This window comes from Camelus ferus, chromosome 9 (assembly GCF_009834535.1).
Source record: "Camelus ferus isolate YT-003-E chromosome 9, BCGSAC_Cfer_1.0, whole genome shotgun sequence".
NCBI lineage: Eukaryota > Metazoa > Chordata > Mammalia > Artiodactyla > Camelidae > Camelus > Camelus ferus.
The window spans coordinates 21,710,826-21,725,398 of record NC_045704.1 but is presented as its reverse complement, the minus strand read 5'-3'; the positions used below and the strand labels follow the sequence as shown (position 1 = coordinate 21,725,398).

Sequence of the window (14,573 nt, the reverse complement as noted above, 5' to 3'; positions counted from 1 at the left end):
TTTGTCATGGGAGGGGAGGATTTCTGGTTGAGACTGTAACAGTGACCCCATGACCACACATGATATCAGGAATGCAGGGCATCAGGTGAGATGCGCTGGGGGATTTTAAGGTAAAGTTCCTTGCCTATTGGAGAGGGAGTGAAAGAATAGTATGAAGGGAGGTTTACCTGTGGGCGATGTTGTGGTCATCACTGTAGGGCCAGTATTGTGTAGTACCTTGGAGAGGGGGCTCTCAGAAGGAACGTGTGAAGGAAAGTTATTGTTTGGCAGTCTCTGAAGGAGACCTGGTTGTGCATGATCAGATGTAGGCTTAGGCATAGATGGGGGCTGGTCCTTCGTTCAATTCACAAGTGTTTATTGCATGCCTACTGTGTGTGTGCCAGGCACTTGTGCTAGGGATACAGTGGGAAACAAAACAGTTCTCATCTTCTTAAGACTGACCTTCTTCTAGACCAGCTATATGTAAGAAATAGAATGTGAGCCACATAGGTAATTTAAAATTTTCCAAGTCTTGAAAAAGTAAGAAGAAACAGATAAAATTCATTTTAAATTTAATATACTTCCTGTAACCAAATATAACCAAATGTAACCAAATATATTTCAACAGTTAATATAAAAATATTAGCGAGATATTTGTATTCTCTTTTCTTTTTTTTTAATGCTTTTAAAATTCAGTCTATGTGTGTCACAGTTGCCCCGTATCTCAGTTATGACTAGGCACATTTCAAGCACTCCAGAACCACATGTGGACAGTGGATGGCTGCACTGGAGAGGGCAGCTCTTGCGTCCTATAAAGATAACAATTTAGTAGAGATGTTTCGGGTGGTGATAAAAGTGATAACAAAAAATAAAGCAGAATTAGAAGATCAAAAAGGCAGGTGATTCTTTAGGTAAGGTGGTCAGACTGGGAAGGTCTCACGGAGGAGGTGTCATCTCAAGAGAGCTGAATGAAGTGAGGGAGCGAGGGAAGGGGCAGGGGGATGAGTCATGCAGGAGGCGGAGCGAGCTTGGCCTGTCTGAGGAGGAGCCCCAAAGAGGCTGGGTGGCTGGACCACAGTGAGCAGGGAATTCAGGGAGACAGGAGAAGAGGCCTGTAAAGTCTGTCAGGTTTATCCTGAAAGTAATGGGAAATCACTGGAGGGTCGAGAATGGAAAGATGGTACGATCTGATTTGACATTTAAAAAAAGGAGCTCTCAGGGTTTCTGGGAGGTGACTAGGTATCCATGTGTGATGGAGAGTCTGTTAGGAGGGTAGGCGCCAAAGGGGTCAGCTACAGGAGGGGGCACTGAGGAGCATTACCTCCGGTCACCGGTCTGGGAGACTCAGGTTTATATAAGGAACAGGAGGATTCTGTTAGTGGGAGACGATGGGGGGAGCCTGTCTTTTGGTCTTTTGTTTGTTTGGGTTGTCACTGGTTTAAGGGAGGAACACTGGGAAATGTAGTAGGTTCATCTGTTGGGTGTCAGGAAACGCAGTGGGAGGTCTTATAGGAGGGGAATCCTCAAGGGTGGCCTGTGTGTTCACTTCTCAGAAGCATCTGAGGCCATTTCATCTGTCGAAAGTTCTTGGGCTGCCTCCACAGCGCCGTTGTCGCGGGGGGTTGTAACGAAGCCAGCCAGGCTCTCAGGAGCCGCTGGGCTTAGGAGGCAGCGTGAGGAGTGTCGGCCACAGAATTCCTTCGAGGCTGAACGGCTCTGGGCAGGTTGAAATTCAAGTGTCTTTATTGTTGCTTTAAAATATTTTATTTTGAAGTATCTCAAACATGCATAAACATATGAGAAACCATACTAACAAAGCCTGGGGTACACATTCCCTGGCTTTAGTCAGCTTAAAAATTTGACTTATTTGCTTCAGACTTGTTTTAAGAGCTAAGCATTACAGATAGAGCTGAAGCCCTGATTGTACCTTTCTTAATCCTGTTCTCGTCCATTCCCAGAGGTAACACAATCCTGAAGGTGGTGAAAATTCTGCCCACCAGTGTTTACGCTTTTACTGCGTAGATGTAGTAGATGTAGCCACAAACATATAGTATCGCCTTGCGTATTTTTAGACTTTATGTTAATAGTTTCACACCAGAGGTTTCATTTTGCAACTTGCATTTGTCACAATGTTACATTTTTTTAGACTCAACCTTCTTAACTCCTATGAAGCATCAGTGTTGTTCTCACTTTACAGATGATGAAACCGTGGCCAGGATGGAGTGGCCACTCAGAGATCACATTGCTAGTAAAGTGGACGGAACAGAATTTGAAACCATGTCTGACTGATGTTAAAACTTGTGTTCTAACCACCAGGCTATAGTGACTCCAGTGACTTTGGCAGCTGCCCATCATTCTCAGCAGTGATTTCTAAACTTCTTTTTTTATTTTATGAAATGGAAGCATTTTGTCCAGCAAAATTTGACATGAAACCCCAGTTTAGAAAGCAAACAAAAGTTGTAGGACTCCTATGAAGGTGGGGGTAATGTCGTAGGTCCATGCCAGTTTAATCCTGGCTTTTTCTAAGTTTGCTTAGGATTTTTTTTTTTTTTAGGTACAAAAGTGACTATTTATTTACAATGAGGAAAGAAATCACAAAAATGGCAACTTTTAAAAAGTTGACAAATGCAAAATTCAGAAAAACAGCATAATATTTATATGTATTTATTAATAGACTTTATTTTTAGAGCAGTTTCAGGTTCACAGCAGAACTGAGTAGAAAATACAGAGAGTTTGCACATAGCCCTCCCCACCCACACATATATACTCCCCTCCCCTCAACATCCCTCATCAGTGTGGCATATTTGGTACAATCGATGAACCAACATGGACACATTATTATCAACCACAGTCCATAGTTTACATTAATGCTCAGTCTTGATGTTGTACATTCTATGGGCTTTGACAAATGCATAATGACATGTAGCCACCGCTACAGTATCATACAGAATAATTTCATCGCCCTAAATATCCCTTGTGCTCCATCTATTCATTTCTCCCTCCCTCCCTCTCCCCAAACCCAGAAACCACGATCTTTTTATTGTTTCTGTAGCTTTGTGTTTAGGCTTTCTTTAGTTTGTTTTTTTTAATTTGTTTGGGCTGAGTGAGTCTAAACAAATTACTTCAGCTCTCTGAGATTCAGTTTCTTCATTTGTGAGATAGCGATAATGATGCCAACCTAACAGCGTTGTTTTGTGGATGGACTGAGCTAATACATGCAACGCACTTGGCAAAAAGCCTGGCCTGTGATAAGAACCAAATAAGAGTGGCTGTTGTTGCCTTTGTGACCGTGGTTGTTACCACCTGCAGGAATCTCTTCACTGACCACAGGGTGGAGTGGAAATTTCTCAGCCTTACATGCATTCAGGGCCCTCCGACATCTGACCCAACCTGCGTTTCCAGCCTTCAGCACCCACTCCATAGCCAAGCTGAACTACAGTCCCCAAGCCGGTATCCGGCACTACCAGTTATGTGTTAATGCCCTGCCCACTGAGGGGACCCTCCTCTGTCCTCTCCTTTGCTCCCAAGTACGAGAGTACGCTTTTTAAAAAATATTTTTTAAAAACTTTTATTATGGAAAATTTCAAAATAGAAGACAAACCTAAAAAGCTGGTGTAATGAACCCTCAGGTATTTAGTCACTTAGCTTTAGTAATTACCAACCCTCTTTCCTATAGATAGCCCAATTTACTCACCTCACTAGGTTATTTTGAAGCAAATCCCAGTTTATCATTTCATCTCTAAATTTGTCATCGTGTATCTCTAAGATATAGACTTTTTTTGAAAAACATAACTACAATACCATTTTCACATCTTAAAAAAGATTCCTTAATGTCAACCTGCCTGTTCAAATTTTCTTCATCATCTCATAATTTTTTTTAAAGTTAATTTATTCAAATCAGGACACAGGTAAGATCTATACATTGCATCTAAATGATATGCTTCTTAAATTTGTCTTTATCTTTAAACTCTTTCTTTCCCACCTTCTGTTTTTTTCTTATGATGTTCTTGTTGAAGAAACTGGGTTATTAGTCATCGAGAATTTCCCATGGGAAGTGTCAAAGAGGGGTTGCTAATTTCTTCTCCCTGGAATCCTTTACCAGGTTCCTCTGTACTTTTTTTTCCCCCTGCAAATTGGTGGTTAGATTTAGATTCTAGAGGTTTAATCAGATTTGGGGGTGATTGTTGGTGAGAATACTTCAGAGGTGGTGACCTTTCCCTTGTCTTGAATCAGATCTGCAGCGGCAGCTCTCCTCATCTTTCTAAGAGTGTTGGATAAATCCGCGGGTCTGCAGATTGTCAGCCTGACCCAGCACTCTGAAGGTCCCTGCCAGTGGTTCACCTGATGGTTTTAGCAGGCCTTGGTGCCAGCCTAGCTCCATTAATTTATTAAATTTTGCAAAATGGTAGTATTATAATTCTATTATCCCTTCTTCATTTATCAGCTTCAAATATTTGTATAAAGAAAAATTATTTGCTTGCTCTGAGGTATAATTCAGACAGAAAAGAGAATAAATGTTTGGTCCCTTCCCTTTATTTAGCAGCTTTCAAAAGAGTGAATTGGTTCCCAGCAGCCTCTAAAGGTAACCAATGAGTTTGTTGTTCTTTTCTGGTTCCATTTTGAGTTCTTCAATGCCCAGGCCAAAAGTTACTTCCCCCAGTTTGTTGGGTTTCTTGTTTGTGTGTTTTACCCTGACTCAGATGGAATTTCTCCCTCTTGCTGAATTTAAGAGCATCGTTTCTAGTGTTATCCAGAACTTTCTCTGTCTTCAGCTAGATCAGAATCTCCCTGAAGCTTCTGATCAGCACTTAACGTAATGCCTCGGGCAGTGCTTCTCAAACTTCACTGTGTTTATGAGTCGTATGCTGCCACCCCATATGGTCTTGTTAAAATGCATATTCCAATTTATTGTCTCCGGGATGGGCTGAGATTCTGCTTTCTCATTCGCCCCAGTGATGCTAATACTGCTGGTCGAAGGACCACACTTTGGGTGGCAAAAGGGTGTGGTAAATGTATGGGAAATCCCTTTCATTCACTTAGTGAGAAGTACCAGCTCTGGGCCGCTTCTTGGGCCAGGCCCTGATACCTTAAAATGCAGGGGGGTTTGGTGTATTTATTTGTTTTATTTTGCATTTTGGTTTTTTAAATTATTCTTTTGAATATGTAATAGTGTAAAGTCCAAAAGGGCATACAGTAAAATTACATCAGTCCCCAGAGGTGATCACTGTTACTTCTCAAGTTTTCTTCTAGAAACACTTCATGTATAGAAGAGCACATATTTGTAGCATCTCTCTCTCTCTTTCTTTTTTTTTTTAACGTATTGTTCACACTGCTTTATCACTTTCTTTTTTCATTTTACTTTATCTTAGAGACTGTTCCATATTTCACCATGTATCTCTACATCCTATTTAATGAGTGGCATAGAGTCCACTGCATTTGTTGCTTTTACGAAGTATACAGTGAAGGGAGACTTCTTGGCTTCTTCCTCATCCTGCACGTTCCCCAGAGAGAACAGGTGTCTTGTCTCCTGTGCTTTGAAACCTCTGAATTATCTGGCCCCTGCTGGTGCATTTTTGTCAGCTTCATTTGATCTGGAGTACGTCTGCCAGTCGTTACACAAGCACGTCTACACTTTTTTTTTTTCCTTTAGATTCCAGTCTTCCTAGACTCCAGTTGTTTCTTTACTCTGTATTCCCTCAGCACTCACAAATTATTCAGAGACATTTTCTTGTTTTAATAACATATCATTGTGGAATAGTGCGTACATAAGTGTGTATAAAATGAATATATTGGAGGGGTTCAGGACGCACTACGGCAGGCACTGCAACTATCCCAGAATACACAACCTTAGCACCACATTTCAACTTGAAGGAATTCGATAAAATAGATGCAAGGAGGACTCCCTGACCTTCCCTTGATGGAGGTCATAAGGCCCTCATGTGAGAAGTGCCCTGCCTGTACCCAGAGGAAAGGATAATCCTTGTCTCCAACATGGAGGGACCCCCCAAGAGGAATCTGAGTGAACACGCCTTGCTGAGTTTCCCCAGGTTCCCACACCGACCTCATACCCCTTTTTCCTATCATATTTTCCCATGACTTCCCACTCTTCATCAAACCGAGCGTGAAAACATACAGGTTTAGCTGCTTCAGGTCTCCTTTGACTTGTGAAGGCTCCCATGTCACATAAAACTTATGCTAAATAAATTCGTATGCTTTTCTTTTGTTAATCTGTCTTTTGTTACATTATGCCTCTCTTTAAACAGGATGTAGAGATATACGTTGAAATATGGAACAATCTCTAACCTAGAAAGGTAGAAGGCAAAGATATTTTTCCCTCCCCTCCAATATATTTAAGGAAAAAATAAAAACATTAATAATAGAAGGCTTCTGTCACTTCCCTCCTCCTCCATGTGCTCCTTTCCTATACATGATATTCTCTCCACCTACAAGGTGACTACCATCCTGAATTTTGTATTAATCATTCTCTGGCTTTCCTTTCTCAGTGGTTCTCAAGCCATTAGAAGCCACATAGAGAACTTGTTTAAACGTGGACTGCTGGGCCCCACCCCCAGTTTCTGATTTAGTAGCTCTGGGGTGGTGCCCAAGAATCTGTGCTTTTTGTAAATTCCTACATGATACAAATGCTGCTGATCCCAGGGCTACACTTTGAGAACTGCTTTATTTCAGAGATACTCTTGACGTCTGTGTCATGACTCGTAGCCTCCCCTAAAACCTAGCCACTCAATAAATGTAGCTAAAGGACTTCCCTCCTTCGTCCTCGACTCCATTTCCTGTCACCCAGTTTATAAGCATTCAGTCCTTGTTAAATATTTTAATTGATTGTGGCATTTGACTAGTTTCCATCTTTTTTCTTTTCTGTTGATGATCCCACTCACAAGTTGCTGCTTATTGGTGTGTGTTGTGTGTCTGTCATTGCCAGTTAACCAGAAGGACAGGTAAAAGCAACATTTACATGTCTTATTCATCTAGACTTTAAGCTCTCTGAAAGCAGGAACCAAGTGAAGGGGTTCAGAACGTGTCACCCCAAAATATTCTGCTTTGACATATTGAGTATTTTGAGCTGAAGACATTTATGAAACAGCAGATACAAAGGGGCCTCTGACCTCCCTCTTTCGACCTGAAAGCAGGTTGTAAATTTTTCCTTGAGAAGGATGCCCTCCTGGTACCAGGAAGAGAGAACATTCTTATCTTCAGAGACTGGGAGTTGACTCCAGTCCGTACAAACAAACCTACCAAAATAACCCTTATCTTCCATCAGTTTCCCTCACATACTTCCTAGTCACTGTCCCACGAGGTATGACCCCTAGTTCAAGCCCCTTTGCTTTGTCACATCCCCACAACTATTGTTCTTTCTGGAAAAATCTGTATACTATAAGCTTTTGGACCTAACTGCTTCTTCAGGGTTTCATTTTCTTTTCTTCTTCTTCTTCTTCTTCTTTTTTTAATGTTGCAAAGAAAACTAATGAGTTTCCTTAAAGAAATATTAATTCAGCAAAATGCAATTTATGTATCTGTATTTTTATGCTGCCTTCCTTTAAAACAAGCCCTGTTAGGACATAAACTTCAGTCAGTGTTCATCTGGAAATCTCACCACGTTGCTTTTGGCAACAGCAAAATGCCACCTGGGAAATCCCAGCAAGAAGGAGGACTCAGTCTTCCTGGTCACCCCTCATCAAGGCCCAGTTTTGGCCCTAACCCTCCCTTCCCTCTCCACTCCCTCCCATCCTAAGTCTCAGGAGGAAATAAAAAGCATCATTATCTCAGGAAAAAGTTGTGGGATCCCTATACGGCTGACAAGCTGGGTTATGGCAACAACCTAGACTAGCTTTAAATGTACATTCTTCAGCAAGGCTCCATTTTCCTTCTGAAGACACCTGTGTATACTTTAAAAAAAATTGTATGCTTTTCTCCTATTAATCTGTCCCATGTCAGTTTAATTGTTAGTCCAGCCACATGTTTATTTCCCTTCGTAGTCTACTTCCTCAGCAAGCTACAGGCCACAGTTTGCAAATTCAGTTGCTCATAAGGACCAAAAAAGCAAGGTTAATAAGTGAAACTTGTCAGGTGGAACGTTACCAATCTGGAGACCATGTTCTGTGTAAAAAGGGCAGCTTTAAGCCAGTTGCAGGTCCACTGTTCTCCCATTTTCCTGGTTTTCAAGAGAAACCAGAAATAATCCCAACTTATTCAACATTGTAAGTACACAGAGCAGGCCCAGGGGGTACAGAGATTCCATACGGAGTTCATCCGCAGGAACTGAAATGAACCATTCCGTGTTTCAAGACCTTTGCAGTAAACGGATGGATGGATGGATGGATGGATGGATGGAATGGTGAGTGAGTAAGTGAATAATGAATCTGGGCCTTTGCAGTGGGAGTGGAGAAAAGAAGCAATTGTTGGGTACCTACTGTATACCCAGCCCTGTGCAAAGAACTTGACATACTTACCTCAATTGTCCTTCATAACAACACCTCGGGGTAGTTATTATCATTCTTGTTTATTTCCATACTCATTTCACAGATGAAGAAAGGAGGTTTAGAAAGGCCCAGGGTCACACCACTAGTTTCCTTTATTTATAACCTACCTAATTCAATAAAAAAACGAAACGATCTTAGATGGGCTCTAATGATTTAAGTTGGGTCCTCAGGTTTGGATTACAGACAGCTCTGTTATACTGAGCTGCCACCACCAGAGGAATCAGGTTCTCAGAAGGCAGGTCGGGGAGGGAGGTTTCCAGCTGTTTGGGTCTGATTCCTTGGGGATCTTAACCAAGCAGCCCCAGCTTCGTGCTCCTCAAGGAGGGCAGCCAGTACCGAGGAGCTAAGACACAAGGGGTCTTTTGCCCCCTTGCTACGTCCTCCCCACTTCCTCCTGTCTCACTGCTTACTACCCCCTCAGAAGTCAAGGTTTCCACCTGCCAGCCTTGGGGCCCACTCCATTGTAATTCCCTTCTGAGCCTAGTCAGATAAGAACAGAGAAGCAGATACAGGAGCTGTTTGTTTGGAAAACATTTTATTGTTGTTATTGAGCCAGCGAAGAGTGATTATAGGATGGTGATCAGATCCCACACTAGCCCCCTCTTTCACTGGGTATCGACAGCGCTGGGTCTTGAAGGGGATGGTCACTGGGCATCAGGAGTGGCACTTCTCAGTCCTTTCAGCTGGAGGGAGAGGGGGTACGGTCAGATTGGAGACCCTCGGGTGTGGGGAGCTGCAGTTCCAAGGAAGCCCAGGAGAGGGCGGGGCAGTGATGGAAAGGAATCTCTGCCCCATCTAAGTTGCTGAATATAGTAGGTAAGGTTTCCCTTGTTTCCCTTGGGTTTGATCAGAAGAAAGCTCCCCCCACCCCCGCCCCTTTCCCTTTCCCCACTCTCCCTCCCAGATCCTCTGTTTTGCCCTCACCCCCAACCTCCCTACTCTCCTGATGCCCACCACCTCTTACCTTCGGAAAGGCATCCCAGTTGAGGAAAGGAAGTTTCCTTTTGATGGACTGAAACAGAAAAAGAGAACAAGAGTGGTTCTCTCATACAGGTCAGGTGAGCACGGACCAGTAAGCACTTGTGGAATGAGCTCTCTGTAGTGGCGACGCTGTTACTGTTTTATAATTACAGTAAGAACTAACGTTTCCTGAGCCCTTATTCTGTGCTTGCCTTAGACTAATTGCTTTCTAGGCGTCGTTTCATTTGGTCTTCACAGCAACCTTTTGACATCGGTACTGTCATCATCCCCATATCACAGATGAGGAAACTGAGGCTCAGAGACCTGAAGACATTTGCACGAGGGCACATAGCAAATACATGCAGGGTCATGCACTGTGGCTCGAATTCCAGCGCTGCCACTGACTTCGCCTTCTATGTTGGGGTAAGCCACCCCACTTAGGACCTCAATTTCTTTCTAGAGGATGAGAGGATTTGGATAAACTTGACCAATTAAGTTCTTCCTTTTCAGGGATTGTCTTTGCAGGCCAGCTGCCCCTCTGCCACGTTAGGAAAATAAGATGCGGCCATGACAGCTCCCCGGGAAAGCTTTCCACAGCTGGGCAGCATCCACGCAGGGCAGTCACTCCCTCCGAGAACTCAGGAGAGAACCGAAAGGGCTAAATTACAGTGTGTTACCACCACCCGGGAAAGACAGGCAAACTATCAAGGAAGGAGAGGGCAGCCAAGCACTCACCTCAAAGAGGGCGTGCCAGTTCAGGAACTCTTCGGGCTTGAAAGCCTGTGCAGAGAGACAGCAGAGGAGCGTCAGCTCCGGGGAAGGGCAGAGCTTGGCCCCGGCCTCTGGGAAAGAGGAGGCATCACTGCAAGCTCTCTACCCAGGCCTTAGCGGCCTCTAGGATGAGGATGCTCGTGGGGCCGTACTAGAGAATTGCACTTACGGCTCGTAACTTGTCGATGTTCAGGAACTGGGTGTTAAAGGCCTAGGCAAAGGAGCGGAGTGTTAAGCAAGTTACTAAGCAGCATGAAGAGATAGGGGACAAACTCCTAGTCAGATGGTGGGAAGACAGGGGGTTTACCTCAGGTCCCGACGCGTAATTACCAATGGTGGATTCTTCCTGGAAAGTGAGGGGGAGAAAGGGGCCAGATGATCACATGATGGCAAGTCCCTCGCCCCAAACCCTCTCTGCCAGCTCCGCCTCCCTCCACAGGCCAGCCCTGTTCTCCACCATGGGGCCTGTCCTGGGAAGGCAGCTGGTGGGCAGATGTGCGGACCACGAGAAGGGAATGGAGGGTGGCACGTGCGAGACAGGGAAGTCAAACCCGGGCCGGCGTCCATGGTAGGCAGGGGGAAGAAGGCATGGGGAGAAAGGACTCCTCCCATGAAAAACGAGCTGGTGTTGTTCTGCCATTGACTTGGGGTGTTTCTGAGACACCCACACTCGGCCCGTGGAGCTGGGTCGGGGAGATTTACATGCAGGTGGGAGCCCCGCTGCCTTTAATTGATGGAGATTGGTTTGCTTTGTGACTTTATTGCCACCAGCGTCCGAGTATCCATTTCCCTCCTCCGTCTGGTAAGCCCCTAGGCCTCAGCGCACCCCATCCTGTCCCCTCCCAACCTCAACTGCTCTGCTTCGTTGCCCCCTTTTTTCTTCCTTCTCACAACAAAGGTTGCAAAAGGATTACCTGCATGTGAGACCCAAATGTTTCGATCTCATAGTAACTTGGCTTGCTTGATTTTCCATTTGAACTAAACATTTTTGATCAGCAAGAATTCATAATTCGGATTTCCAGTTTCTCTTAAAAAGTTTTAAACTCCGGCCACACGGGGTACATTTTCCCACTTAGCAGCCATCAGTAGAGTGTCCCCATTTTAGACCCAGCAAGTTCACGCCCCCTCCCCAGAGGCCCCGCCCGCCCTCTGGCTCACTGACATCTCTTGCTTGGATCCTAAGCAGCTGAGTCTGTGATGCTTCTTACAGACTTTTAAATGCAGCATGGACACTCTCCCCCCACGGTGGGGTAAGGAGGGGAGAGGGGGACCTCAGGATTTTTCTTGGCTGGAGACTGGCTCCTAAGGATTCTTACTCTGGCCCAGGTTCCAGAGATAGCAGGGCGCTTCCAGCCACCTGGGGGCCATTCCCAGGGATACAAACAAAACAAAGGTGGGGCTGAACCCAGACCCTCAGCCTCAGCCCCCGTCTCCTCCCAGGGTGTCCAGGCTCTGCCCTACACCTCACCATCCCTTTCAGCAACGTAAGCATCTCCGTCCCTATGTGTCTTCCCAGGAATGCTTTGTCTCCTTCTTTCTTTCCTTCCTTCCTCAGAGCCCCAGCTTCTCATTCTGCCCCTGGCAGTACCCCCACTTTTCCCGTAACTGATGGAAGGTAAAGAAATCGAGGAGTAAGTGAGCTAGTAGGTATAAGAGAAAGAGAACCCAGGTGCCGTGCTCACCTCCGAACTCCCCAGGGCCGCGCCCTGAGCGGAGTGGAGCGCCAGGAGAGAGAGGAGCACCACAGCGGGGAGGACTGGGATCTTCATGGTGTCAGGCTTGGGGTGCTCTGAGGCCAGGCCTTGCTGCTTGCCTTTTATATTCCAAGGAGGCATACTGAGCAGAAGTGGGGTCCCCACCCCACTGACTCAGCCCCAGATCCTATCACCACCCCTGGGGCTCTGGGATGGGGAGGTAGGGACTGTTCCCTACTTACCTTGGATTTCTCAATTCCCACCTGCCCGGGGACTGGGGAGGTGAGCCAGCGATGGGTTCTTCATGCAAATGGAGCTGCGATGGAGACAGGTTGGACCTGTCCCTCCAAGGGATTGGCAGTGACACCCAAGCAACCTCTCCTATTGTCTTTGTCTCTTTTTCTTATACCTTTTCGTTCCTTTCTTATAATTCAGGCTTTTTTCCACCCTACCTGATTCTGCCTAAACTCCTTAGACTGGCATTGAAGGCCTTCCATGCCCTGGCCTCAACCTACTCTTCTAACTCTTTTGTCTTTTCCTCCCTTTGCAGTGCACCTCTCCTTCTGGCCGAACTGGACTCCTAACCAAAGATACCCTTCTTTTTCCTCCTCCAAGCATCTGTCCCTGCTACTCCTTATGCCTAAAATGCCCTTCTCTCATCTCTTGCTCTCAGAACCCAACATCCATCTTGGATAAAGCTTCCCTGATGTCTCCCAGCGTCCGCCAGCCCCCTACCACTCCCCCCTCAAACTTCCCTTCTTGAAATCGCCAGTGCAATTCACTTGTGTTTCTCTGGCATCGAACCCAGAGTAACGTGTTCTTGCTGCATAGAGTACCACGTTCCTTGAGGTCAGGAATTGTGTCTTAGCCCCTTTGTATCTCCCTAGCTCTGCACTTCACACTGCAGAGGTGGCGTCAACGTTTGCTAGATTGGCTATCTTAGAATCCAAGCATCCTTCCATCATGCTGCACACTTTCTCCCTTTAGGGGCTGGACCCATTTTCCAGCTGCCCATCTTTTACTCTTGGGTCTTTAGAGAGGTAGCTGTCTTGAGCTGAGAAGACAAAGGATAGAGAAACACTAACAGATCTCAGAGAGACCCGCTTGGCGACGGGATCTGGGTCCTGAACCTTGGGCGCCCACTCCATTTCATTCAGCTTATACCACTCCCCACCCCACTCCCCCAGCTTGGGAGTCATACTGCCTCAAAGTAACAAAACATCCTAATCAAGCAACCTTCCCCACAATGAGGTTCAGGAGGCCCAACCGGTTCCTGGTGTAATAGGGAGGTGCTGCAATCCAGACGGGCCCTGACTGGACAAAGCAAGACCTCATTTAAGAGTGGGTCGCTTTACCCCGACCTGATGCAACGCACAGAGGGAGCAGGCCTCGGTGGGGTGCGCTCCATGGCGTTCCCAAGCAGTCTGTGTGAACCCCAGGAGCTGGCACTTCAGTTCAGTTCTCCTGCTGCCCCCACACCCTGGTCCTGAACATCCTGCCCACATTTAGCCTCCTCAGTTTTTCTAGTGGCTCCTCCCCCTGTGCAGAGCTCCCTGAGAAGACAGTGCTCCAGGAACGCTCACTAAGCATGAGGATGACCATGTCACAGCGGAGGTCCTGTGCGGTTGGCGCTACTGGAGGGGATGAGTGAGAAAATGACAGGAGGGCGGAGCACCTCCCAAAAAGGCTTTCTGGAGGACACAAGTTTTCATGTGTAATGAATTCTTACCAAGTAATTAGCAGGGACTGAAGGAGCTCAACCACCATTCTGTCAGCATCAGGTCAACTCCAAGAGCAGAATGAAGAACCAACAAAGGAGAGCTGATATGTAACACGGTCCGATTAGACATGCTGACGGAGGAGCACACGGCAGGGGTAATCCGAAGCCACAGATGAACCCAACACCAGCATCTCTTGGGCTTCAGGGCCCTTTTGCAACAAATTGACTTCCCTATGTTTTCCTGTCCACCGCATGCTAAGGCTGCTAATAATAATCTTAGCCAATTTATTGATGGCTTACTATGTGGCAGGCCTTATGCTAAGTGCTCTAAATGCATACTTGTCATTGAAACATCACAGTGCTTCTGTGAGGTAGGTCGTATAATTATCTGCATTCTGTAAGCAGGGGAGCCACAGCATATAGAGGTCAGATAACTCGCCCATGGTCACCCAGCCAGTGTGTGGCGAGGCCCGCATTAGAGCCCCAGGAGTCCAGAGCCCGCCCCTGTCCTGCTCCTTTGCTCACTGTGAAGTCGTGTCCAGCAAAGGGCCTCGGCCAGCCCACGGAGCACCTGGTGTGAATTAACAGACCCAAGCCTTGAGAGCTGGGGGCCAGGCTGCAGTTCGCCCCGCCTTGCCCTCTTGACGGTGTCCTTTGGTGGCGGGCGGCGTGCACAGCCACAGCTGGCAGCTCTGAGCACACGCGCATTAATTTCAGCGAATCAAACTGTGCGCTCTTGGCCAAATGAAAACAGAAAACTAAGAGATTAATGGTATTCAAGGAGTACATGTCCCGAAAGGAACCTGCAGTTGCCTGAGATTCCAGTTGCCTCTTCTTGCTTAATCATCTTACCACACCAAGTGTGTATTTAAAGACAGTCTTCTAGTTCTAACATTTAAATTTCTAGTGTTTAAAGACAGGTACTTTTGGGTGGAGGGCATAGCTCAAGTG

At 46.0% G+C, this 14,573-nt stretch overlaps 1 protein-coding gene across 2 annotated transcripts; it reads right to left on the bottom strand.

The window, feature by feature from the left end:
* Positions 1 to 8,993: 8,993 nt before the first annotated feature.
* On the bottom strand, positions 8,994 to 12,031 carry KRTDAP (keratinocyte differentiation associated protein). Of its 2 annotated transcripts, XM_006184400.3 has the most exons (6): positions 11,891 to 12,023; positions 10,516 to 10,554; positions 10,378 to 10,419; positions 10,173 to 10,217; positions 9,442 to 9,489; positions 8,994 to 9,160 (listed from the first exon to the last, which is right to left on the bottom strand). In XM_006184400.3, exons 1-6 carry the CDS (start codon positions 11,975 to 11,977, stop codon positions 9,122 to 9,124), a joined length of 300 nt encoding a protein of 99 aa, XP_006184462.1. In that variant the 5' UTR covers positions 11,978 to 12,023; the 3' UTR covers positions 8,994 to 9,121. The 2 variants fall into 2 exon arrangements, with proteins under 2 accessions (XP_006184462.1, XP_032344051.1); XM_032488160.1 differs by lacking the exon at positions 10,378 to 10,419 and having other exon boundaries at positions 11,891 to 12,031.
* Between the last annotated feature and the right edge of the window lie 2,542 nt (positions 12,032 to 14,573).

Excerpts from the sequence above, each read along its gene's own strand:
- KRTDAP (XM_006184400.3), bottom strand. The coding sequence starts at position 11,977 with ATGAAGATCCCAGTCCTCCCCGCTGTGGTGCTCCTCTCTCTCCTGGCG. Across the intron at positions 10,555-11,890 it reads CGGCCCTGGGGAGTTCGGAG|GAAGAATCCACCATTGGTAA; the intron begins GTGAGCACGGCA and ends CTCACTTTCCAG. Across the intron at positions 9,161-9,441 it reads ACTGGGATGCCTTTCCGAAG|CTGAAAGGACTGAGAAGTGC; the intron begins GTAAGAGGTGGT and ends CTCTCCCTCCAG.